The sequence below is a fragment of the Rhinolophus sinicus genome, linkage group LG07 (genome assembly GCF_036562045.2).
Source record: "Rhinolophus sinicus isolate RSC01 linkage group LG07, ASM3656204v1, whole genome shotgun sequence".
Lineage (NCBI taxonomy): Eukaryota > Metazoa > Chordata > Mammalia > Chiroptera > Rhinolophidae > Rhinolophus > Rhinolophus sinicus.
Window position 1 is genome coordinate 7209645 of NC_133757.1, and position 24908 is coordinate 7234552.

General features: G+C 40.3%; 2 protein-coding genes and 1 long non-coding RNA gene across 9 annotated transcripts; 2 read left to right on the plus strand and 1 right to left on the minus strand.

Moving 5' to 3' along the window:
- PSTK (phosphoseryl-tRNA kinase) lies at window positions 1-20492 on the minus strand. 7 transcript variants are annotated; one of them, XM_074338852.1, is made up of 7 exons: window positions 19994-20492; window positions 17018-17309; window positions 16574-16772; window positions 14045-14120; window positions 13433-13526; window positions 10435-10596; window positions 1-1458 (listed from the first exon to the last, which is right to left on the minus strand). In XM_074338852.1, the coding sequence occupies exons 1-7, from the start codon at window positions 20462-20464 to the stop codon at window positions 1424-1426; spliced, it is 1329 nt and encodes a 442-aa protein (XP_074194953.1). In that variant the 5' UTR covers window positions 20465-20492; the 3' UTR covers window positions 1-1423. The 7 variants fall into 7 exon arrangements, with proteins under 7 accessions (XP_074194953.1, XP_074194956.1, XP_074194954.1 ...); XM_074338853.1 differs by lacking the exon at window positions 1-1458 and adding an exon at window positions 1604-2111; XM_074338855.1 differs by lacking the exon at window positions 10435-10596.
- IKZF5 (IKAROS family zinc finger 5) lies at window positions 2461-8266 on the plus strand. The gene is made up of 3 exons (XM_019714931.2): window positions 2461-2593; window positions 4507-4689; window positions 5908-8266. The coding sequence occupies exons 1-3, from the start codon at window positions 2461-2463 to the stop codon at window positions 6849-6851; spliced, it is 1260 nt and encodes a 419-aa protein (XP_019570490.2). The 3' UTR covers window positions 6852-8266.
- On the plus strand, window positions 20477-24296 carry LOC109436387 (uncharacterized). The gene is made up of 2 exons (XR_002136106.2): window positions 20477-22663; window positions 23157-24296. It is a non-coding gene; the product is annotated as an uncharacterized LOC109436387 (long non-coding RNA).
- The last annotated feature ends 612 nt before the right edge of the window (window positions 24297-24908 follow it).

A 24908-nucleotide genomic window follows, 5' to 3' on the forward strand; every position in this document is an offset into this window, starting at 1 on the left:
GTTCACATTCTTACAGGTGGTTAGTTTGAGCTACTACCGTATTTCCCCTGAAAATAAGACCAGTCTTATATTAATTTTTGCTCCAAAAGACGCATTAGAACTTATTTTCAGGGGATATCTTATTTTTTCACGTACAACAATCTACATTTATTCATGTACAACAATCTACATTTATTCAAATACAGTCATGTCATCTTCTGGAACATCGTCATAACTCTCTAAACCCCGAATTCTGGCTTGAATTTCTTGCAACTCCATTTCCTATAGAACCATTGGCCCCAATCTCTCATGTTCAGCAATACAGCTCTCCTTAAATGAGCACTTCTTGTCCATGTCACCTTCTCGTAGTGCATTGGCAACACAGCTGTCAGTGATTTTATCCCAGGAATTCTTCACCCAAGTCCCCACCTCTTGCAGGCTAGGCTTCACAAAGTTTCCACACTGATTTCTCTCCATTCTATGTTCAATGTAGTCATTGATTTCCATGCGCAAATGGTCCTTGAATGGCTTGTTTATTGCAATATCAAGAGTCTGGAGATAGGCAGTCATTCCTGCGGGAATCATTATTCGATATATTCTCTCTGCAAGGAAGTTCTTCATGTCTTTAGCGCGGTGAGTGCTGGCTGAATCCCAGACTAGCAGACCTCTTTGGCCCCCTCGCAAAACAAGTGGCAGCATTAAATCTACCCGCTTGCTTATAACTGCTTGTGTGCACCAGGCTTTTTCCGTTTCAAGAACATAAATGGCTGAATCATGTTCAACCTTATCTTTCTTGCCTTTAGTGATGATTAGAGGTGGGGCTTTCTTTCCATCCAGACTAATCGCCAAAATACAGGTAACACGTCCACTTTTGTAACCAGTGGACTGAATGTAGATTGACGAGGCACCCCTCTGATCAACTGTCGTTTGAGATCCTTGGCCCATAAACACTGCAGTTTCATCCATAGCAATCATGTTGGAGAGTTGGTATTTAGAAAAGTCGATCCCATCAACAAAGGACTTGAATGCAAGTGCACGTTTAATAACTTCAGTATCTTCCAGCTTGAACAGTGTTGTCGATCTTAGAGACAGTCATATCGCTGAAGGAAGCCATCTAGCCAGTGTTGTGATGCTTTGAGTTCTTCTGAGGACATTTCTAACTGTGGTGCCATTGCAAGGGCAAATGCTTGACTATCAGCCTTGCACACAACCAAAGCCTTTGCTCTCCTGTCAGCAATCCATTCACAGATGATGTCTTCTAGCTCAGGAAATAATGGTTGCTGACCTGATCCACACTTGCGCTTCTTAGCATTTCCCTTGTCCATCTGTTGACTGAGGTTATCATACTCTGCTCGCCATTTGGACCATTCGGAGATCCAACTTCTCTTTGCAGAAAGCCGTAAGATTCTTGCCCCGGGAGTCCTCCACGATTCCTTTCTTATACTCAACAGAATAGCTTTCTTTTTGCACTCATCTTGTCTGGGGATCAAAATATTATTCCCTTTAAATCTACCATTAAATCAAATGTTAATTGAAGACTTATGAGACAGGAGTAGCAACAAAAATGATGACAGTTAAGAATGATGGTCCACAGAAAAGCGACGAAAAATTGCAGGCACCAAAATTCAGAAAACATTTCTTTATTTCACACGAGTGCATTAAGTACGTCTGTTACACACATGGCATATTGAATTATGAAGATTCATGTTAGACACAACCACGTCCGTTCGTTGTCAAGTGCGCATGTTATTTGTGTGTTGTGTCTGTACTCCGATTGGTCATTCGGCAGTAAGTCTCAAGTTCATCTGTTTACATAGGCATTTACCTCTCATCCAAAGGCGCCCGCTTGGGCATTTACAAATACTTAATTATATTTATATTATCATTTAGGTATTAATGTCAATATTATTTATATTTAATTGTATATTAATATCATTATTTTATAATTCAGTATGTCCATCTTGTGTTGCAACTTAGTGCATCCATCTGGCTGACGATCTTAACTGGGGCTTATTTTTGGGGTAGGGCTTATATTATGAGCATTCTGAAAAATCATGCTAGGGCTTATTTTCTGGGAAATATGGTAGTATTCTGTTCATCCCCGAGGATAGACTTTCAGTAGTCCCAGCTTTCTAGAAAATAGTTAAAAGAGGTAGTAATAATAATAATACCTTTAAAACCCCCTAGGACTTATTTTCTCTTCTTTTCTGTCTTTGTAATTTCCTTCCATCCTCTTAAGACTTTAGTTTAATCCCAGTTTATTGAAATGTCAAATATGCTCATTGCTCACCACGTTGTGTATGTCTCTAGTTCCCCGGGAAGATTGTACCATAGTTACAGGCAGGGACTGTGAATGGCTCCTTGCACATAATAACGTCACTGTTGTTTTAATACATACTGCATCTCCCTTAATAGTGTAAAATTATTTCAGTTTTTTCCCCCCTAGGTATAACTGTAAACGTAAAAAACTAAAAGGCAAAGATGGGTGAAAAGAAACCAGAGCCTTTGGACTTCGTGAAGGATTTCCAGGAATACCTGACTCAGCAGACCCACCATGTGAACATGATTTCTGGATCAGTTAGTGGGGACAAAGAAGCAGAGTCTCTTCAGGGAGGTAGACTCATCTTAATACTATTGAATAACCCACGGTTTATAAATCTAGAATGTTTGTGTGTAGTAATCCATACTATGAATCTTTCCATTTTTTCCTAAAAAGATCCAAGGCAATTTTTTTGGTTTTCTTTAAACATACCAGGTTTTTTGTTGAGGGAGAGTGAAACTCCCCAACGGCTTAACGTGCTCTACAGATGCTTTCTGGTCTTGTTGGAAGTTTAGGGGTTCTAAATACCCTTCTCAGGTTCTGTTACTAGACCCAAAGGAACCCAAAGGGTTCAAGCATCAATTTCAGTACACAGAGGATTCTGCCATTAGGAACTCTGGATCAGACCTGAAACAAAATGGGGGTTTCTGTTCCTACTACTAAAATGAAGAACGGGATGACCGTGTTTACCCATCTAGGAGCAGAAAGTAGAATAGAGAAAGCAGCCATAGACTGTGACTGGTTTGCTTACCACACACATTGGAATTTGTTTCCAAACCTAATTCATTGGTCAGCAAACCACAGCCTGTGAGCCCATCTGGACTGCTGATTTTGTGTGACCTGTAAGCTAAGAGTGGTTTCTACATTTAAAAATGGTTGGAAAAAATCAAAAGAATAATCATAACACGTTAAAACTACGTGAAATTCAAACTTCAGCATCCATAAAGTTTTATTGAAATATAGCTGTAGAAAATTGTAAATAAGCAAGTATGGCTATGTTTGAGTAGTATAACGGCAGAGTTGAGTAGTTATAAAGACCATATGGCCCCTAAATATTTACTCTATGACCCTGATAGGAAAAGTGGGCTGGCTGCTGACCTAGATGGTCCATGGCCTTGGAGTCCAGGGACCAGCAGCAGAGACTCGGGAGCTTGTTAAAAGTGCAGAATGTCAGGCTCCACCCCAGATCTACTGAATCAGAATCTGTGTTTTAATAAGCTCCTCAAGTGATTAATATACACATTAAATTGGCTTGGGAAAGCAGTGGGAGAGCGGGACACTGAGCCTTGTTCCTCCAGTGCAATGGCTTTGTTAGATATTGGACCTGCACCAACCAGCAAAATCACTTCTCCTGGTGAGGGAGGGAGGAACCGGGGTTGGGGGATGGAGCTGTTCACACCCACAATGCCACCTCCTGGGGATGGGGTAGAAGTGCTTTTCCCTTGAAGCTACAGGAGTAAACATTTTCCTGCAAACACTAGTGTACAAGTTCCTGGACTGCGATTCCAGAGACCAGGGCTGTGGTCTCCCCCATTGGCTGGTTTTCCTGATTATGAGCACTTGCCCTTTCAGTTTCTTTATCTACACAAAGAAGCAGTCAGATTAGATTAAAAGCAAAGAGCCAAAGAAATATCTTTTAGCCCTCAAATTCTTAAGAGTTCTAACATTCAGAGGAATCAAACACAGTATTTTCCTTTATGTGCTTAACTAGAATTTTAAGATCCTAAATGCTACCCAGTATCTAGGACATATGTATAAACTGAGTGGAACAGTGCAGAACTCAACATTAATTGCTTTAGGCTAAAGAAGATAAGAGTTAGGATTTGGGGAGATTTTTCATGACTTCCAATTATAATATTAATATTTGTAGAAGAGGCTAGCATCTTAAACACATGTGTAATGATGCCATTACTATGTACCCCCAACTCCTCACCTGTCAAATAAGGATGTGACCCTCTTCTTCAAAAGCATGTTGAGGACAGATAAGATTTGTAAGTAATTTGAAATCCCCCTAAAAGAGTTTCTCATAAATAGAATATTGCTTTTGTACAAAATTAGCCTCAGTTCAGAAAGTCTGTATTTTAAGAATTTAACTTTTAAGCTAAGTAAGCTATCAATTTATGAAAGATTTGCTACCATTGAAGACTAAAATGCCACACTGAGTTAATTCTGAGATGCATGATTTCTTTTGCATACTTTGTTTACAGCTGGAACAGATGGTGATCAGAATGGACTTGATCACCCATCTGTTGAAGTTTCCCTGGATGAAAACTCAGGAATGTTAGTGGACGGGTTTGAAAGGACCTTCGATGGGAAGCTCAAGTGTCGGTACTGCAACTATGCCAGCAAAGGAACCGCCCGGCTTATTGAACATATTAGAATCCACACAGGTAACAGAAGCGGCTGAGAAGGCCTTTCTTTGGGGGCAAGAGAGGGGCCTAGGAGGGCAGGTTGATCTGTATATACCTAGTTCTGGTAGTTTAAAAATGAAGGTTGAGATAAGGTTTGAATAAAGGGGGAAGTTACTCCATTTTTACAAAGCAATAGCATCACAGCATACAAACAGGAAGTGAGGTCCTTATAGACCTTCCCCGTCCTTAGCTGTCTCTTCCTTCTTGATCCAAATAACCTCTCAACATCTGTCTGCTTCTCTGGCGGGACAGGTTAATGCTGAAAGCCGTGTGAAGAGATAAGATGTTTTCATCCTGATCCTTAGTGCGTTTCACTTGCAGACTGGGGGAAACAGTCGCAGACTACAGTGCTGGCCTCAGGTCTCACCTTAGCCATCCCTCCTACTGCGAAACCCTCCTAACTACACCTTGTCCTGCCCTGGGAGCAGGTTACGTGTCCCTCCTGTGTGCCACAGTGGCTTCCCATGCTGTGTTGTGGTGGCCTGAAAACCTTGAGGACAAGGATTGTGTCAGTGCCATCTTTATGCCCCACAGCGTAATGGCATCTGACACATAATAGGTACTCAGTCCTTCATTGTTGAATGAATGACTCCAAATCTCGGATTCCAGATATTTATTTTACGTATTTGGCCATCTTCAACTAAGAGCACTAACTAAAGGAGAAAGTTAGTGGTAAAGCTGGCAATTTTGAAAGGACACTTTGCATAACTCATAATTGGCCTAGCAAGCATGTCAATTTTGAACTTTCTTCTTAATATATGGACTTCTTAAAAAAGGATTTTTGTATTTTTTCCCCCCGAGGAAGGGGTATTTGTGTGTGTGCAAAATGTATGAATAACGGTTCATGTGTAGATACATACGTGAACATGTAACTCTGGAGCATGCTTTTGATAAAATTACTATGTAGGGAATATTATTGTCAGTTGTGCTATTTCTTCTTTCCTTGAATGCCAGTTGAAGCTGTAACAATTTTTATACTATATTGAGTGATAGAATATATGTGTATATTTCAAACTGTTGCTGATGAGTTGTTAAGCTTTGTAGGTTTCTTTACAGATTTTAATAAATCTTTTGTGCAAATGTATATTTCTAAAAAGCATTTTATTTTTGATCAATTTCAAATCTAATGAATGGACAAAACAGGAAACTTCATAGATGAGCTACTCTTGCAATTTCTCCCGCATTTTTTTTAAACAGGTGAGAAACCTCATAGATGTCACTTATGTCCATTTGCATCTGCGTATGAGCGTCATTTGGAAGCCCATATGCGTTCCCATACAGGAGAAAAACCATACAAATGTGAATTATGTTCCTTCCGCTGCAGTGATCGAAGCAACCTGTCCCATCATCGAAGGCGCAAGCATAAAATGGTACCAATTAAAGGTACTAGGTCTTCCTTAAGCAGCAAGAAAATGTGGGGGGTTTTACAGAAGAAAACAAGCAATCTGAGCTATAGCAGAAGAGCACTAATCAACTTAAGTCCACCTTCCATGGTGGTTCAGAAGCCAGACTACCTTAACGATTTTACCCATGAAATCCCAAACATCCAGACTGACTCCTATGAAAGTATGGCGAAAACCACGTCAACTGGTGGCCTGCCACGGGACCCCCAGGAACTCCTGGTTGACAACCCTTTAAATCAGCTCTCCACTCTAGCAGGACAGTTGTCCAGTTTGCCACCTGAAAACCAAAACCCCGCGTCCCCTGATGTAGTACCCTGCCCCGACGAGAAGCCTTTCCTGATACAGCAGCCCTCTGCCCAAACAGTTGTTTCTGCCGTGTCAGCAAGTATTCCTCAGAGCTCTTCCCCTACGAGCCCCGAGCCCCGGCCTTCACACAGTCAGAGGAACTACAGTCCGGTGGCGGGTCCAAGCAGTGAACCGAGCGCCCACACGAGTACACCCAGCCTAGGGAACAGCCAGCCAAGCACTCCGGCTCCGACCCTGCCAGTCCAGGACCCGCAGCTGCTCCACCACTGCCAGCACTGTGACATGTACTTCGCGGACAACATCCTCTACACGATTCACATGGGATGCCATGGCTATGAGAATCCTTTTCAGTGTAACATATGTGGGTGTAAATGTAAAAACAAGTACGACTTTGCCTGTCATTTTGCAAGAGGGCAACATAACCAACACTGATCAACAACAATCACGTTATGCTTTTCTTGGTTTTGCCTTTTTGTGTTTTGTAGTTTTATTTTTTGGGGGGGATGTCCATCCTTAATAAGGTGTCTGCTAATTTAAAGTTTATACATTATATTTATAGAAAACTTTGACAATGGAAAGAAATTTTCCTTTTGTTTTTTTCATAAAATTCCGGTCAGGGTCATTTATGTAGAATAGCTAGACACACTGGTATCTATTTTTCCCTTTCAGTTAGACATTTGAGAACTGAAATGCATTCTCAGTCTTACAGGTGTTCATTTAAATTTCCCATACTTATGGTCCATAAAAACTTCGAAGATTATCAATACTCTTGATGTTTCAATAGATACATTGTAGCTAGATGTTATTTCTGCCATATTTCAAAATGGTAAAATAAATTACTTTCTCTTATAAAATGTTACAACTTATTTCAATGTTTAGTAGAGGAATTGCCTTTAAAATTGCTCTTAATTGAAATACTATTTTGTTTACATAGTTTCATTTCAACTGATAATAGTAAAGCCATTTCAGCTATAGTAAACCTTTTTTCCATAAGGGGCAATATAAAACAGTTAATTCTTTTGAAATTAAAATTATAAAAATATGAGATAAAAGTTCTGAAAAGAAATGAAACAAAGCTTTACATTGAAAATTGAGTTGGATATTTAAAATACCTGCATGTTCAATTTCTAGTTTAAACACATGTCAATTTTCCATTCGATTCTTTTCTAATTTATTTTAGAAACCACAGGTAAATACATGAGAACACTAGAAATATCAGAGGATTGTCTATGAAGATGCTTTTTTTTCCTTTTAATTTGAACTTTTCATTTAAACCTTCATTCTGACAGTTAGTGTCGGGTGAGGTTGATTACTACTAAGACTCTGTCATTCCTCTTATTCCTTTGATGACCAAAGAGGTACAGTGGAAGTCATCCATCATATTCCTAGAAATGCAGTCCTTAAAAAAAAATCTCTGAAGTTTCATTTTCCTGCCTTATATTCATTCTTGTCCATAATTTCCAAAAAAAAGGTAGGTATGGAAACACATGGAAAAATGTGTTGATGAAGTAATATTTTAAAAAATGAGAACATATATCCATGAATTGTGGTCTTCTCTTCAGAATTAGCCATTGAAAATATTTTGAAAATATTTTGTGTGACTTTAAGTTGTAATGCTTATTTGCGGTTTTACCAGTCTTTCCTGTACAGTGAGTGACAAAGCTATATGGAAACTGATTATTAGGAAAAGATACGAAAATGTAAAAATAGATATAAAATGCATTTGAACATATTTAATTTGTTTACAAAAATAAGACTTGCTAAATCTAGAGTAATTTTGAATAGGAGGCTATTGTTTATATATTGTGTAATAACTAGCTTCAAACAATAAAATATATTGTTACTAACTGCTGGTTTCTGTGTACTTTGCAAAAATTTTTATTTTTAATTTGGATCAAAGCTGAAAGTGTTACTAATTGGCTTCATAAAGAACTATTAAGCGTTTATTAACCAAGAAGGACCACTACTCCTATAGCAAATAAAAGGGGAACGCTGATGGTACATGTCCACAAACACCCCTAAGTGCCAAGTTAATGCATCGTCTGCCCTCCCACATGCTAGAAAGCCACTAGACTGAGTTCTTGTGGTTTAATATCCAATCTCAACTAATCTCAGTTGCATTGTTCAAAGAAGCAGCATCTTAAAGAGGCTTGGACTCCAAACAAATATAACTCTTTCTTGTCAAATCTGAGGCTTGTGCATCTAAAATTCTACAATCCTGCTTCGCTCTGTTGCTTAAATTGCTCACTGCTCAGATCAGTTTAGTGCAGCCATTTCCAAATGTATAGCTTGGCCCGGGTGTTTATTGGTTGCCAGAAAGAAACAGGTTGCTGTCATTTGGAAACTTTTGTGATTATTTTTTCCCCCTCTCACTTCTATTTTATTCTTCAAATGAAGGCAATACCCATTATAGAAAATGAAAGTTTTCATTAAACAGGGGAAGAACTCCCTTGTTAAAATCAGTTTATAAACGCTATATCCTGGGCCAAATAGTGACAAATACATTTTTTCCAATAACTAAAGATGTTTTGAAGGCGCATTTTAATTTAAACAGAGAAAAGTTTTTCCCCTAATTATAAACTAGAGTGTATAATTCTAATATTCCTGTGACTTAAAAGTATTCCAAAGGTGTTGATGCCTGAAAGCTACAATTCTAAATGCACTGAAATTTTTGAAGCAAATCTACCTTAGAATCTTTAGTATTATATTTTTAAAAAGATTTAGGATTTTATTTAAATTTTGTGTCTTTCATTATATAGTCAATATATTTGTCCCATTTTATTTTTAATCAACTATTTTGTAGAAATGAGTTGGGAAAAGTTTAACATGCACTATTTATAGTACTTTGCTGTTAATAGGCAGTGTTCTGAAACTAAATTTATTTTTGTTCAGTGAACATAAGATTAGATTTTTTAAAGTTGGTAGATGATTTATGTCCACTAATATTTTTTTAAGAAACTGTAAAGAGATTAATAGGGAATAATTTTATTTCAGATTTTAGTAATAGATTATATAACTACAACTGTTTGAAATTCAAGTCAAGGCTATACTTTTACCTTGAAAAGAATTCCATTGGATATTTCCCAGTGCTATTTCATTTTAGAAATAAGTGTTTGCCATTCATCTGCAGAACTGTTTGACAAAGGAAAATTTCAAAAACAAAATGTTCAAAGATAAACCTTACTTTAAGTTCTACAAAATATTTATCAAATGGATGTATTATTTTTTAAAAATTCCCTAAGAACTTTTTCATTAAATAGTCTTAGAGGGTGATTTCTAGAACTTGTTTTTGGTAATGTATACTTTGATGTAAAGAACATCTACTTTGTATGCAAAACAAAACTTGAGTATCGTTGCAAAACACTATATTGTTTAGGGATTCCAGAAAGCAGTTTAATGCTGAAATAACCACACATAGTATGTAGTCCATATTGTGAAAGAAGCTTTGCTTTTGTAATATATGAATAAAAAATAACACTTTCTAATGATCTCGATTTTTCTTTTTGAAAACTAGGATCCAATTAATTTGTTAGTTGTTTTCCAGTATGTAAAATATTAAGCTAAAAAAAAAAAAAAGGTTTTGTGGCTACATTAGTTTAAATTTGTAGAATGCCTTACCCAGGAGAATATCTGTCACGAGTTAAAAACAACAGCTCCAGACATCTGCGTTTTGTGTCTTTTCTAGTTCCTTTGCTTTAAGAACCGTGTGTGACTCCTGGCCCTCCCCAGCCCTACCCTAAGAGTTCTGGCGCAGAAATGATGAAGGCTGCCTCTGATGCTTAATTATCCGTCACATCTGACAAGTGACTGACTGAAGTAATTTCTGTTATGATAAATGGATCTTAGAATGGCTGATTTTTATAAAATAACAAGTCTTTGGCAATTTACATCGTTGGCCTAGAAAACATCCAGTAATACAAAACTGTTGCTACAAAATCTTAACCAACATCAGCCATTTGATTGGAAAGTCATAAGTTTTAACACTGCTTTGAAAAATACTTCTGCACAATATTACCTTTCTCATAATGAAAAGAAGAAATAACATCTGATATGTCAATGGTTTGTTGAAAGCACAGGTACTTTTTGTTTCCTTGTCTTAGGTCTTCCAAAAACTCTGTTTTGAGCTTGTTAAGTTCTTCTGCTAGAAGCTTCAAGTTGTAAGGAAGCACTTGTTCATCTAAGATAAAGATATTCTCAAATTATTTGTGTAAATCAAATCAAGCTGGGCTGTCGAATGACACCAGGAAATTAATATGATTACTTCACACAAACCAACTAGATTCTTCTATAAATAATCACAATACCACTGAGTTGGTACAATATAGACAAAAGGTTACATTAATGTGATACAAGCAAATCCTTTAAATAACTTGCTAGGAAATTCCTGAGCAGAAAAGACGAGGCTGAAAGGGATTTCTTTTTATTGTTGACAAGATACTTGACTTTGAATCTTGCTGAACTAACCGGTAGTAAAGCAAAAAAGTAGAGCCAGAAAATGACAATTTGGTTTTGAAACTGATAGTACCTACGACAGTTGTCCAACATTACGTTCTCCAATGATGGAAACGTTCTGTATCTGCCCTATTCAGTCAGGCAGCCCCCAGCCGTGTGGGTAGTGGGACTGAAGGGCTGAATTTTTTTGTAAAACAGCTTTATTGTGATACAATTCACATACCATCTGATTCATCCATTTAAAGTACAATTCAGTTGTTTTAGTATACTCAGATATATGCAACTATCACCACAATTTTAGAATATATCGTCATCTCAAATACCTGTACTCTTTAGTATCACCTTCCTACTTCACCACCCCCAATCCCTAAGCAACCACTAACCTACTCTGTCTAGATTTGCCTGTTCTGACATTTCACATGACTGGACTCATACGTGGCCTTTTGTGACTGGCTGCTTTCATTTTGCATGTTTTCAAGGTTCACCCATGTTGTAACGTATTGATACTTCATTCCTTTTTATGGCTAAATAATCCATTGTAGGGGTAGACCACATTTTGTTTATCCATTTGTCAGCTGATGCACACTTAGGTTGCTTCCACCTTTGGGCTGTTGTGAATAACGGTGCTATGAACATTTGTGTACAAATTTTTACATGAACATATTTTTCATTTCTCTTGAGTATATACCTACTAGTGGAATTGCTCGGTCTCAGGATACCTCTGCGCTTAACTGTTTGAGGAACGGCTCGGCTGTTTTCCAAAGCAGCTGCACCATCTCCCATTCCCACCAGCCGTGCATGAGGGTTCTGACTCCTCCACAGCCTCGCCTGCACTTACTGATTCGAGCTGTCCTCGTGGGTATGCAGTGCTGTCTCACTGTGGTTTTGACATCATTTCCCTGATGACTAATGACATCAAGCATGTTTTCATGTGGTTCTTGGCCATGTGTATATCTTCCCTGGAGAAATTCAAATCCTTTGCCCTTTGAAAAATTTGGTCATTTGTCTTCATTATTGAGTGTTAAGAGTCATTTATGTATTTTGGATACAAGTCCCTTATGAGATACATTAGTCGCAAATATTTTTTCCCATTCTGTGTGGTTTTTCTAAAAATTAACTTTCTTGATGGTATGAGAACTGCATTTTTAATTTTAAGCACAGATCCAGAAGCTAGTACCATCTCCCTCCCAAAAAAACAAAAATCAGAAAGCCTAAAAAACTATCTTTTTTAAATGGGTGGGTCAAGAGTGATTTGGGCATAACCCCTGCCCTTCACGTTATAGACAGAACAGAAGAAAGACAAATGGTTGAGATAGAACTGCAACTATTTTTGTTTTTATTCTAATCATGCTGCCACTGCTGTTCCAGGCCTCTGTTTTTCATATTTTGGATTGTAACCCATAAGTGAGTTGCAAGTTGCATCCAGTGTTTTTCTAAAATGAAATCAAACAGAACATGGCGTTCCTTAAATGTGACGGTTTTGTGACTCTTTCTGTGTGTGCCTGTGTCCACGTACTGAGCTGCACAGAGGTTACAATATAACATCTACTGTTTGTTTTTCGAATGTCTAAACATTTGTAAAGGTATGAATATTAGAAGCTTTCGTTGGTGGTGTGGGGAGCATAGAAGCACACACTACAAGCAGACTAAAGTCTGAATCCCAGGTTGCCCCAGTACAGTATTTAGTAGCTGTTCGGCTATGGGCAAGTTACTAGGTCCTCTCAGAACCTTCATGTCGCCATTTGTAAAATCACAGCTACCTTGTAGGATTGTAAAGACTAGAAAATATATTTATAAGGCATTTAGCATATAAAAGGAACTCAAGAAATGCTACAGTTATTTTTTAAATCAAAACTTAAATACAGCAAAGAGTTCAATGTTTAAAATCTAAAGGAATTATTATTTTATAAAACTATAATTACTACATGTTTCATCTAAATTCAGACTGACAGTATATTAAGCTTGTTCAAACTCCATGCTGATTTTACATTTGGTCCCCGACTCCTTCTCCACTGTTCTTACTTCACCCCAGGCTCAGTGGCCTCTTTTCTGTTCTAGAACATAACAAACAACTTTTCCTCTGGGCTTTTGCACTTGATGTGTCCACTCCATGGAATGATCTTCCAGATACCTGCATGATTTGCTCTTCCCTTCCATTCACATCTGTGCTTAAATGTCATCTCCTCTGAGAAGCCTTTCTGATTACTCCTTTAAAAGAACTCCCCCCATCACTCTGACCTGCCTTACCCTACTGGATTTGTCTTCAGAGCACCAGCATATATTCACTTTTTCTCCCTGTCTCCTCATGTTCTGCTCCCTCCCAACTCCCCAGTATCTAGAAAAAGGCCTCGTAGAGTAGCCACTCCGTAAAGACTTATTGGATGGATGAATACCGTTCCAGGGGTAGACTGTTTAGTTTTGTATAACCCAGTTGTATATTAGAACTGAAAACATGATGTACACTTTATGGCTGAAAGCTAATAAACCACCTAAGCGTCAAGGGAACAAGAGTAGCAGTACTTGTACTACTCAACTAAACAGAATGTAACGACACAACATACCTTTCGCTTCCTTCATTGTCTGAGAGATAATTCTTCGGAGGGTCTGATCAGCTTGATGAAGAATGTTCGTTGAACAAATAATTCTGTCTGTTTCCTATGTAATACAGACATAGTTATTGAACAATGACAGAGTTTTATAAAAGCCAAGGCTAAAGTGATGCAGGCTTGAAGAGATGAAAAGAAAAATCAAAGTGGCTTTTCTGTTTCAGTTATTCTTCCGTAGGACAGGGTCTGTATGAAATACATCCAGTTGCAAACTGGGTTCTGTTGGGGCCACAGGATGCTGGTAAATGTCCAACAACAGGGCTCTCCAGAAAAACAACAAAACCTATCTGTAGTATTTGTCAATTTCTGTGGTATAAATAGCCCCATCCTTGCCCATCTCAAGCTACCAACATTTCTGAAAATCTGACAGCTTTGACCAGCCAGTGCAAGCGGCCACCAGTGCACTCCAGCACCCAGGGACCAGAAGCTGAGAACTGGCGACATGCCAAGGCAGTGCCAAAGCTGCTGCTTCCGCATTTTATTCACATTGTTCACTCAGCTCAAAAAGATTTTCCTGCAAAAAGTTGTCCCTTCTCATTTCTACTAAAGCTAAACTGGAAGGCTTACCTTTTGTTCCACGTTATCTTCAGCATATTTTACTGGATTTTCCAGAGCAGTAAGCAATAAATCAGTCAACTCCGGGCTGCAAGAGAAGGTGGGATAAAATAAATCTTCATAGCAAACATTTGTTTTTAAATAACTTGTGTTTGTGAACACCAAATTGAATTCTAGAGGAATAAAAGTGCTGTAACCCACGATCCTAAACAAAAGGGAGAAAACAAAACAATTTGGAAAGCTACCTTCTTGTAAAATCGAAATGGAAAAGCTTAAATTATAAACAAAAAAAAACCCTCCTTAAAAAAAAAATTAATTTCCAAAGCTACATCAGTAAGCTTTGAAAAGACATTCTCTCTACCCTCATTAGGTGCTGAACTTCAGGCTACCAGAATTCTCTTTTATTCCCTAAAGAAAGATGCCCTGTCTTTACTTCCTGGCTTCTGCTCCTTTACTGAGTGTGAGTTAGCAAAGCTGTCATTTGTCCAGCAGCCTTGGAGAGCTGAGGTGGAATTCATTCATTTAATAATATTTATTAGAAACATTGTACAACCATGTATGTGAAACTATGTGCTAGGCTGGAGGTGAAGCAAGATGCCTCCTCTCTCCAAGGGATAATATAATGGAGACAGGTAACAAATTAATAAGCAGAAACTAATTTCAGAGAGTGACAAGTGGTGAGTTAAGACCATACACACAGCGATTATGATCAGAGATGCCTGGGTAATCTAACTACATTCTTCAGGGTTCAGATGCTCAGGGAAGCCAGTCAAGCATGGATATGTGGAAGGGTAGAGAAGACAGCAAGTACAAAGGCCCTGAGGCAAGAGCAAGCTTCTTGTGTTCACGCAACAGAGAAGGCTGGTTTGGCTGAAAAGCAGCAACAGGAGACAGTGGTAAGATACGAGGTTTGGGAGTTGATCAGGGTTACAACACATGGTAACAACTCTGAATTTTACTCAGAGTACAAGGGGTAGCACTGAAAAAACTTAGGGCAGTGAATTCATTGCGTTAAATCTCAACCTCAAGATGATTTTTGTCACTGAAAAGAGCCCAGGTTCTAGAGTGAGTGAGATTGCACTGGGTCCAAATCTTGGCTCTGCCATTTACTATCTGGCTGTTACTATACTTACCTGGGCCTTAGTTATCCCATCTATTAAAGGGGGATGACTGTATCTACCCTCACAGGGATATTGTGAGGATTGAATGAGATTATACACATAAAGTAGTAAGATTGCAGAGAAGCCTGGGAAAGGTACAGTTGTCAGATCACCTTTCAACTTCTTGCACAGGGCCACCAGACATCCATCAACCTGTTCACAGTTACGCGGTGACTATTGTGGATATGTGAGAAAAGGCGACCATCTTCAGACCCAAGACAAAACAGCAGATTAAGTGCTAAGGGTTTGCACTGGCATTGGAGAAGCCCACTCCTTGCTCCTAGAAAGAATGCCCTCACTGGTCTGAAAGCATTGACGATAAACCTTATGCTGCTCTCATGGGGTAGCTCAATACCTCAACCAGCCATTCTTTCCCAAAGGAAACATTTTATGTATTACAGAATGATCACTCAAGCGCTTATGTGTCTGATCAAGCCTTCAGGATATTATGAGAAGCTAAAATTAGAAACCTCAGCTTCTTTCATAAACCCTATAAACCATAGTCACTTAAACCCAATTTTTATTTTTTTCAGTATGTCCAAGTATAATAAAATGTATGGGAACTAAACGTTTTGAAGAATGAGTTTTTAAAAATTAGCCTTTAAAAATTACTGACCCTCTACGGACAATAGTCAGGCCGGGGCTAAGGAGAGGTGGGCAGTAATATACCTGCAGAACTGCGTTGTCTGACACAATAGCCACTAGCACCACGTGGGCTACTGAAGTTTCAAGTCATTAAAATAAAATTTAAAATTCAGGGCATCAGTTGCACTGGCTATGTTTCAAGTGCTTAAGATTCCCTGTAGCTGGCAGCTACCACGCTGGACAGTGCGAATGGAGCACATTTCGTCAGTGAAACAGTGAACTTTCCATTAGAAATGTGCTGCTCTAGGACTATCAAGACATATGCATATATCGTGACCGAAATGCATTAGACACCACGGCCACAAGCCTTCCCTAGATAAGCACATAACTATTGTGAGGTTTAAGGCAAAATTAGGATTCAGTAACAGTTCTGGTATCTTTCTTTCTATAAGAGAACTACTGGGCAACCTATTTAGACTTGCATGCTATTTCTGCAAGAGTACCAAAGATATGTCCTACTCTGTATTCCCTGCTCTGACCTCTGGGACACAGCAGGATCTTAACAAGAGCACGTTTGAAACAAACTTGGGGTCAAATCTCAGCTGTCACAAGCTCGGTGACTCTGGACACACTAAACGGTCTCACTCAGTTTCCTCTCCTATACAAAGGGGGACATATTAATAACAAGACCGCTCTAAGGCCTGTGTGAGAATTAACCAACTGGATACAAGTAAAGCATTTAGCACAGTGCCTGCCTCAGGAGACACTGAGGGAAGGATGGCTTTGAGAGGGATACCTGGCCTCAGAAGAACATGCTGGACTCCGAATTGTGAGACTTCGGTGTTCCCAAGCATTTTTCTCAGGGTTGGGCTCTTCTATCTTTCTTCCCATCAGGTGGATGGTCTCGGCTGGCAGTGCCCGAGGTCTCTGGTCATTCCTCCGTAAACAGGTCTCGAGAGAACAATCTAAGAAGAGCTGGCAAAAGCCTAATGAATCTGAAAACAATTTGAAACCACAGAAGTTACTGCTGTGCTATTTTCTAATTGTGAAATAAACATATTAGACACATTATTCCAGCCGCAGCAGGGACAACCATGTGCAATACTGAATGAACATCTAGCTTTGAAAATGAAGAAAATCCATATAAATCTCCCAAACCCATGAAATTCTCACTAAAGACGATAATGATTTTGATATGGGAATATATGTCTCTGTGTGTAAGAAAAAATGGTTTAATTACATTTCCGAGCCAGTTGGTAGACTTCATATCTCATACTTTGATAATAGAAGTTGTCATCTAAAATCAAAAACAAAGGTCTACAAACTGCAGTCTTCGTTAAGAGGTAGCAAGACTGGGCCTCAAGCGCTGCAGAACATAGGAGATCTTGATCCTTTAAGCAGTTTATAAAATCTTCCCACATGGCTTCAGTCCTGTTGGGTGGGGCAGCCATCTGACACCCGTTAATGACAGCCAGCAAGAAGTATTCTATGTACTTCAGCAGTTCCTGTCGAAGCAATTTCCATTGGGATGGCTGTAAAAGACCGAAGCATTGCAACTTACATTAGGCTTTGGCCAGTAAGACAGTCATGCCTCATTGGCACCCCGCCCCAAATGAAAATTTCATCCCACAGGACCATATGGCATCCTCTAAACACAGCTTGTATTCTCATGTCTCACGTCCTCCTATATACCGTTCCCTCTGCCTGGAAGACTCCTCCCCAATGATTAGTTCTCCGTGAACTCTTCTCAGACTCCACTATGCAGAAGGCAGCTCAGACCCTCCCTGACTTATCACGACACCCTGTTCTGTGTGAGTCGGGTTTCCACTCTAGCAGGGTTTCCACTGTTTAGGCATTTGTTTGCATGTCTCTCTGTCCCTGCTCGTCCAGTAGACACCCAGCCTCCAGCAGAGAGTCTGCCACCAATCGGTGCTCTGGACATGTATATTAAATAATTGAATAACGAAATGAGTGAATAATGAAAGAATGAAAAGCTGTTACCATCCAGGAGAAAGGAAAAGCCAAAATCAGTATCTTGCCAAAATAAATTAGGCTGGCTATGATACAGCAACGCTGGTTTGCCTTTGAAATGAGAAAAGTTCTGGACATAAAGGATCAGCTGAAAGGTCCCTGGGTCAAGAGGAAAAGACCTCAGGCTAACAGGGTTGGAAAGGGACGGGGAAAGATGGAGGAAGCAGATTGAGGGGAAGAGAGTAAATAGCTTGAAAATACAAGTAACCTTGTGCGCTCAAGGGCTGTGTACAGCACGGACAGAGTCATGAGGTCAAACACACGACAGGAGATCAGCGTCCCTCTCTTGCCTGTCCTTGCTTTACCACCTCACTGAGGTTACAGCACATACAACAAATACATCAGCTAAATCCAATAAAAAGAGGGATCACTTCCTAAAAGGTGAGAGATCCTTCTCATGTGATTAGATGAATCCCATGGCCTTTATCTATAGGGGGAGAGTGGGAAAAAAAACTAAGAAAAGCAAGGAAAAGCCCAGCAAATACAACAATCCCCATCAATAACTTTTAGCTTTCTCCAGAGTGGTGAAAATACTATCATCTAAGTAAACTGGTGCTGCCAGGGGCCTGATACTGTATTCACCTCACAATTAACCAAGAAAAGGGAAGTATGTAACTTTGGTGGAGTGGTCCAAAATTTTTCCTTGTCAGATATACTGTATTCTTACATATAGGAGGTCTGGCAATGAAGTTTGTGAACTTGTTGCAACGATGTTGCCAACCTTCTTTGATATCAGAGGGATCATTCATTATGAATTTGTACCAACTGGACAAACAGTTAACCAAGTTTACTTTTTGGAAGTGCTGAAAAGGCTGCGTGTGTTAGACAACCTGAACTTTTCGCCAACGATTCATGGCTCTTGCATCACAACAATGCACCAGCTCACACAGCACTGTCTGTGACGGAGCTTTTAGCCAGTAAACAAATAACTGTATTGGAACACCCTCCCTACTCACCTGATCTGGCCCCCAATGACTTCTTTCTTTACCCAAAGATAAAGGAAATATTGAAAGGAAGACATTTTGAGGACATCAAGGGTAATACGACGATAGCTCTGATGGCCATTCCAGAAAAAGAGTTCCAAGATTGCTTTGAAGGGTGGACTAGGCAATGGCAGTGCTTAGCTTCCCAAGGGGTGTACTTTGAAGGTGACCATAGTGATATTCAGCAATGAGGTATGCAGCACTTTTTCTAGGATCAGTTCGTGAACTTAATTGTCTGACCGTGGATATAGAGTGGAATCACATCATATTTGCATTTTATTTATGTGAATTCATCTACACTCAGGCACTAAATGACAAAAATAACTTTAAAATTTTTAGAATATTTCAACCAAAGAGTATTTGCTCTAGAGTGAGCATGAGATATGGGAGACATGAATCTACTCTCCCCTCAGGTCTCAGTTTTCACACGTGTCTCCAAGAGGATGCAGCTCAGTGCTGAGTGTGATCGAGGGCTTAAAGAGAAGCATGTACTTGGAACACACAAGTAGGTCCCTAAATACAAGCCCATTACTTTATCTGGTGGTCTACTAAGGAACAGCCATCTTTTCCTATGCTGGCAGATGCAAGTTTACCGAGATGAGTAAGCTTGAGCTTCAGAGGCTGGGTCCTTCATTTGAACAGCCTCTTTATCGTCATAGCAATTTTGTTCCTTATCGTTTTGTATGCTTTTTCTTCCCCAAACTGCATAAACTTCAAGCCCCACAAAACCTGGATTCACTCCTGGCTGCATGTTAAACTGGCTGTGGTTGGAATTTTTTAGAGATTCTATCCCTCTTCTGCGAACAATCTTCCCAAAGGATTTTCAAGAGTGTATTTGCCTATGGGGGATTTCCACCTTGCACGCTGACTTCAGAACCTAACCCTGTCTTAAGACTTCACTGTACAGAATATACATATATGTCCCCAAAGTACATATAAACCTCTACAACGAATTACTCCAAGATGGAGTCAACGCCTTCTATTATGTTGGTGCCAAAGTAATTGCGGGTTAAAAATAATTGCAAAAACCGCAATTACTTTGGCACCAACCTAATAGGTTAAAGCAGCTGCACTGTCCTCCAACCCCAGTCTCTCCGCTCTGCTAGGGCTCCCCGCTCCCACGTCGGGTATCACCCAGTACACAGAGGAGCTTGTACATTTCCTTCCGTGGCACAGTCTAGGCCCCGCCCCCTCGTACTGACCAATGGCCGTGCGCTCGCCTCCGCGAGGAACGCGTCTGGCATGATGTCATCATAGGCGACGACGCCGACGGCCCAGCCCCGCTCCTGCCGCAGCTGGTGGCTGAGCGCCCGCGCGAAGGTCGACTTTCCTGCTGCGGGGAGGCCGCAGAGGACGCAGAGTCCCAGCTTCCGCGGGCCCTCGCCGCACGCCTCGCCGGCGTCCGCGCCGCGCTTCATGCCGCCCCGGAGCCCGGAGGCGGCGGGACGCAGACTCCGGAGCCGTCCTCCGCCGCGCACGCGCAGTTCCCCAACGCCCGCCTGCTCCGCCTGGCGCCGCAATGGAGCAACGGGCGAGTCTTTGAGTCCTGAAGGATGCGTGGTGCGGGCTGGGTCGTGGTCCCGTGGTGACCTGAAGCGCTGACGCTGTTCTCCGTGAGGCCAGCCCTTTAGGCTGGAGAGACCGCGGCGACGCGTTTCCCAACTGCTGGACATTTCCTAGAGTCAGAGAGTTGAACTTAACCTTTAGGTAGAATCCTCCTCCCTGCCGCAACCTGAAAGCCCTTAGGATGTGCACCTCGAGTTCGTTACGATGAAGCCCCCCAGCCAGGAGAATCACAGGAGACTGTACCTCTACCTCCGCGGTCTCTGGAAGGTCAATTACTGGAAATGAAAGAATAGGCGGCGAAGGTGACGGTCGGACACCCGCGCTCCGCCGCCCCTGCTTGATGTGTGATGGGCAGGAAGGCAAAGTGATGTTAGTTGCGCCCTAACGCCACGAGTGGGTAGCAAGTGTGAGGAAATCGGGCAGGGAAGGAACATCCCCAGACCTCAATTGCAATGTATTCCTGCAGAGGACAATGGGTATTTTAGTGTTAAAAAACAAATACTAAGCTGTAGAGAGATAATAAAACAAATTCCTTGTATGGGGATACGGTGTAGAAAAATTGAATTCCGAGTTTCACCTCGATTTAGGGGGTTAGTTTTTACTCGTAAGGAAGTATAGTCAAAATGTGAACAATTGAGGTTAGAATCAGTGTATACTGGGGCAAAATACAACCAATAACTCAGTACCAAATCATATAAGTTGTGATTACAGAGCAAGTACACATACATTATCTTTTCTCTTGAACTGAAGGTGAGCATTGAGTTAAACATACTCTTCATTTTATTACATTTTGTCCTTGGTCCAGTGCACAATTCCTCTCCTTAATTTATTGTTCTTTTATCCCCCATCCTCCAACCCACATCCGTTTCCTCCCCCTACTCCGGCAACGTTTTTTTTTCCCCAACACGTTATTTTTGTTTGTTTATTTTTTAAGATAGACTATTTTTTAAAGCAGTTTTAGGTTCACAGCAAAATTGAGCAGAAAGTACAGGGAGGTCCCATATACCTCTACCCACTATCCCGCAGTCTCCCACTAGCAATGTCTTCCCCACACCCTCCAGAGTGGTGCATTTGTTACAGTCAATGAACCTACACATTATCACCCAAAATCCATAGTTTACACTGGGTTCACTCTTGATGTTATACATTCTGTGAGTTTTGACAAATGTGTAATGACATACATCCACCATTATAGTGTCATACAGGATAGTTTGTCTTAAAAGTCCTCTGTGTTCTACCTATTCATCCCTCCTATCACCTAACCCCTGGCACCTGCTGATGTTTTCAGTCTCCATAGTTTTACCTTTTCCAGAATGTCATATAGTTGGAATCATGTAGGCTTTTTAGATTTGCTTCTTTCATTTAGTAATATGCACTTAAGTTTCCTCTGTGTCTTTTCATGGCTTGAGAGCTCACATCTTTTGAGAGGGAATAATATTCCATTGTCTGAATAAACCACAATTTATTTATCCATTCACCTACTGAAGGACATCTTGGTTGCTTGCAAGTTTTAGCAATTATGAATAAAGCTGCTGTAAACGTGTGCAGATTTTGGTGTAGCTGTAAGTTTTCAGTTTGGATAAATACCACGGAGCAGGATTACTGGATCTTGTGGTAAGAGCATGTTTAATTTTGTAAGAATGCCAAACTGTTCCTTCGTGGCTGCACCATGTTGCATTCCCACCAGCGATGACAGACTGCCTGTTGTTCCGCATCCTTGTCAATATTTCTTGTCAATGTTTTAGATTTTAACCATTCTAACAGGTGTGAAGTAGTATCTCATGTTTTTTAATTTGCAATTCCCTAAAAATGCATGATGTTGAGCATATTTTCATGTTTATTTACCATCTGTACATCTTTTTTGGTGAGGTGTCTGTTCAAATCTTTTGCCCATTTTTAAATTGGGTTGTTCATTTTCTTATTGTTTCCAATATTTTTAAGTTACAATCATGATATGAATAACCTTGGGCATATCTATATTTCTGCATTATTTGAGATGTGTCATCAGTTAATTCTTAGAAATAGGATTGCAGAGTCAAAAGGTAAATTCATATGTAACTTTGTTGGCTATTGCTAAATTTCCCCTCCAGAAGATTGTACCTGTCAGGAGAAGCAATCTGCCATGTGCCCTTAGTATCCCTGCATCGTCTTGTTGGGTATCCCAACAGTGCAAGGCCCTGACTACTCTTTACATGAGTCATTTCTCAGGGTTATGTTGCATCTCACCAACCTTGCAAGATGAAGTAATGTCTTCCTCCAGACAGAGAGCAAGCTTGCTTCTGTTCGCTACGAAAGCACTGAATCCTGTAAGTCCAGTGTTCCTGTTTTGTAATGCAACCCACTGTGTGTATAGACATCCATTATCAGTCCCTATGTCATCTCTGTGGGACTTGAGGGAATAGGAAACTGACACAATCCAGTACGAAGCTATGGTGACAGCTTTTGCTATGAGTACCAAGTCCTTTTTCTTTGGATGAGTAGTCTTGTGTCTTCTGCCAGCAACCATGAAAAAATAACAGCCTCTAGCTTAGTAGCTTGTAGGATTAAAACCTCAGACCCTACACAGTTTGACAGTTTTGGTGACGAAGATTGAATGCAGAGACATTGCTTTTTGGAAAAAGGACTCTGGGGGCCAGGTTAGGGGATATGAGGCGATGCCCCAGATCTGGAAGCAAATGCTTTTGTTCAAGTAGTGGGGATGGGGTTGGGTCTCCCAGTGTCCTGTTAAATCTTTAGAGGTTGAGTGGGGAAGGCAGGATTGAAACAAACTGCTCAGATGGTACCTCGTTGCTCCTTCAGGCGGGAGAAGGAACGTGATGACGATGGGGCAGTGAGCCCTAGGTCCCCAGCTGAAGGGCAGTGTGGCTGTGGTGGCTGGTCACACAGGGCCCAAAGCAGAAATAAGTGGTGTCAGCAGTGAAGAGAGAGCTTCGGGCAGAAATTTGGAAGATCATTTCTTGAGCCTGAGCAGGCAGCTGCTTGGAAGTTAAATGGAAAAGACTTGCTTTACTGCCATTGGGCGGCTCTGCCCTCTGGCTTTTTTCACTCCTCTTCCTCTACTCCAATCTCAGCTGACTGAAGAAAAAAGCTGGGTATGCTGAGAACTTGGAGGGAAAGGGCTCAAACGTTTATTGCTCTGTTGGATTCTACTGCCCCCATTTAGCCTGACCTGATCTTTGGTGTCACTGCAGTAATTACAAGGGTAATAGATGAGCCAACAGCAGCCCCATCCCTGAGACCTGTTTGGCCCATTTTCCCTCACATACACATAACGTGAAGGTGCTCAGGTCACTCCTGTTTAGGATTTGTTGTTAAACTTGATTTAAATCACTATCACATTAGAGTGGTTACGTCACATGGGCAGCGTCACTAAGTGCAGCCTCAGTTGTCAACATTCTGTCTCTTCTGGTCCTCAAGAGAAGCAAGGAGGCTGGTCAGTGACCCTTCATGCTGGAGCAGTCGCTCTGCTTTGAACCTGGGTGGGACTGAGGTCTTGAACTAATTTTACAATATCTGGTGTTTCTCCGTATTCCCAATGACCACTCTGCTCCTGGTATTGGGAGGTTGAAAGCAAGTAAATTACATAATGTGCTGAAAGCGGGTACTTAAGACCCAGAATAATCATCAATCTCACTAATCTTAAGAACCACCAAAGTGTCTGAGGAAAGATCAAAGGTACAAAAGGCAGTTCTACTAGGATAAAGGAGGATCTGAATGTTATCAACTTCTGGTTCCCAGCAACAATGATGAAATAGATTTTAATTCCTTGCTTTAAGCTTCCAAAACAACTTTCTTTGAAGTAAACAATTCCTAGAAATGGTCAAGGAGCTTTCTCACTATTTCCTTCTGATCAGTGTGTTACATGTTTAAAACAATTATAGAGATGTTTAAAACAGCATCTTCATCAGTCTAATAAACGAACCCTGTGTTTCAACACTGTGAAAGTTATTCAATGTTCACTTGATATTTGCGTACCAGATGCTGGGGATTCACACATAAAGACATCTATTGTTAAAAAACCCTCATAATTTATTTGATGAGACAAAGTGAGAAAAGTACAATGTCCACAGTACAGAGATAACTATAACTACAAATAGAGAAAATTTGCATTGGCTGTTCGTATTATGTTATATATAAAAGCAGAGCTATCAAAAGTAAAATTGGTAGAAAGGATTCCATAGCTTCCCCTTAACCTGAAATCCAATAGTACAGCATATGCCCAAAGGGACATTAATAAACATACCTCAGAATTTTATAATTTTGCATATGGGTAATTTTTGTAGGAAACATGCAATATTTAAAACCAGTGAGTATATTATGTAGAATTTTTGATGGGTGACTTCTTCAGAATGTGCAAGAGTCACAAAAATATAACAAAAAGTAACAAAACACATCCTATAGTTGGTTTAGCTTGGATGCTACTTTCCTTCATTATGAACTTACCAAAAGGAGAGTTAGTTCATAGACATTACAACTCTAGGAAACAATCTAAGTTATTGCCAAGATCCCAAGATTGTAGGATAAAACAATCCCATGAAGTGGGCCCATTAT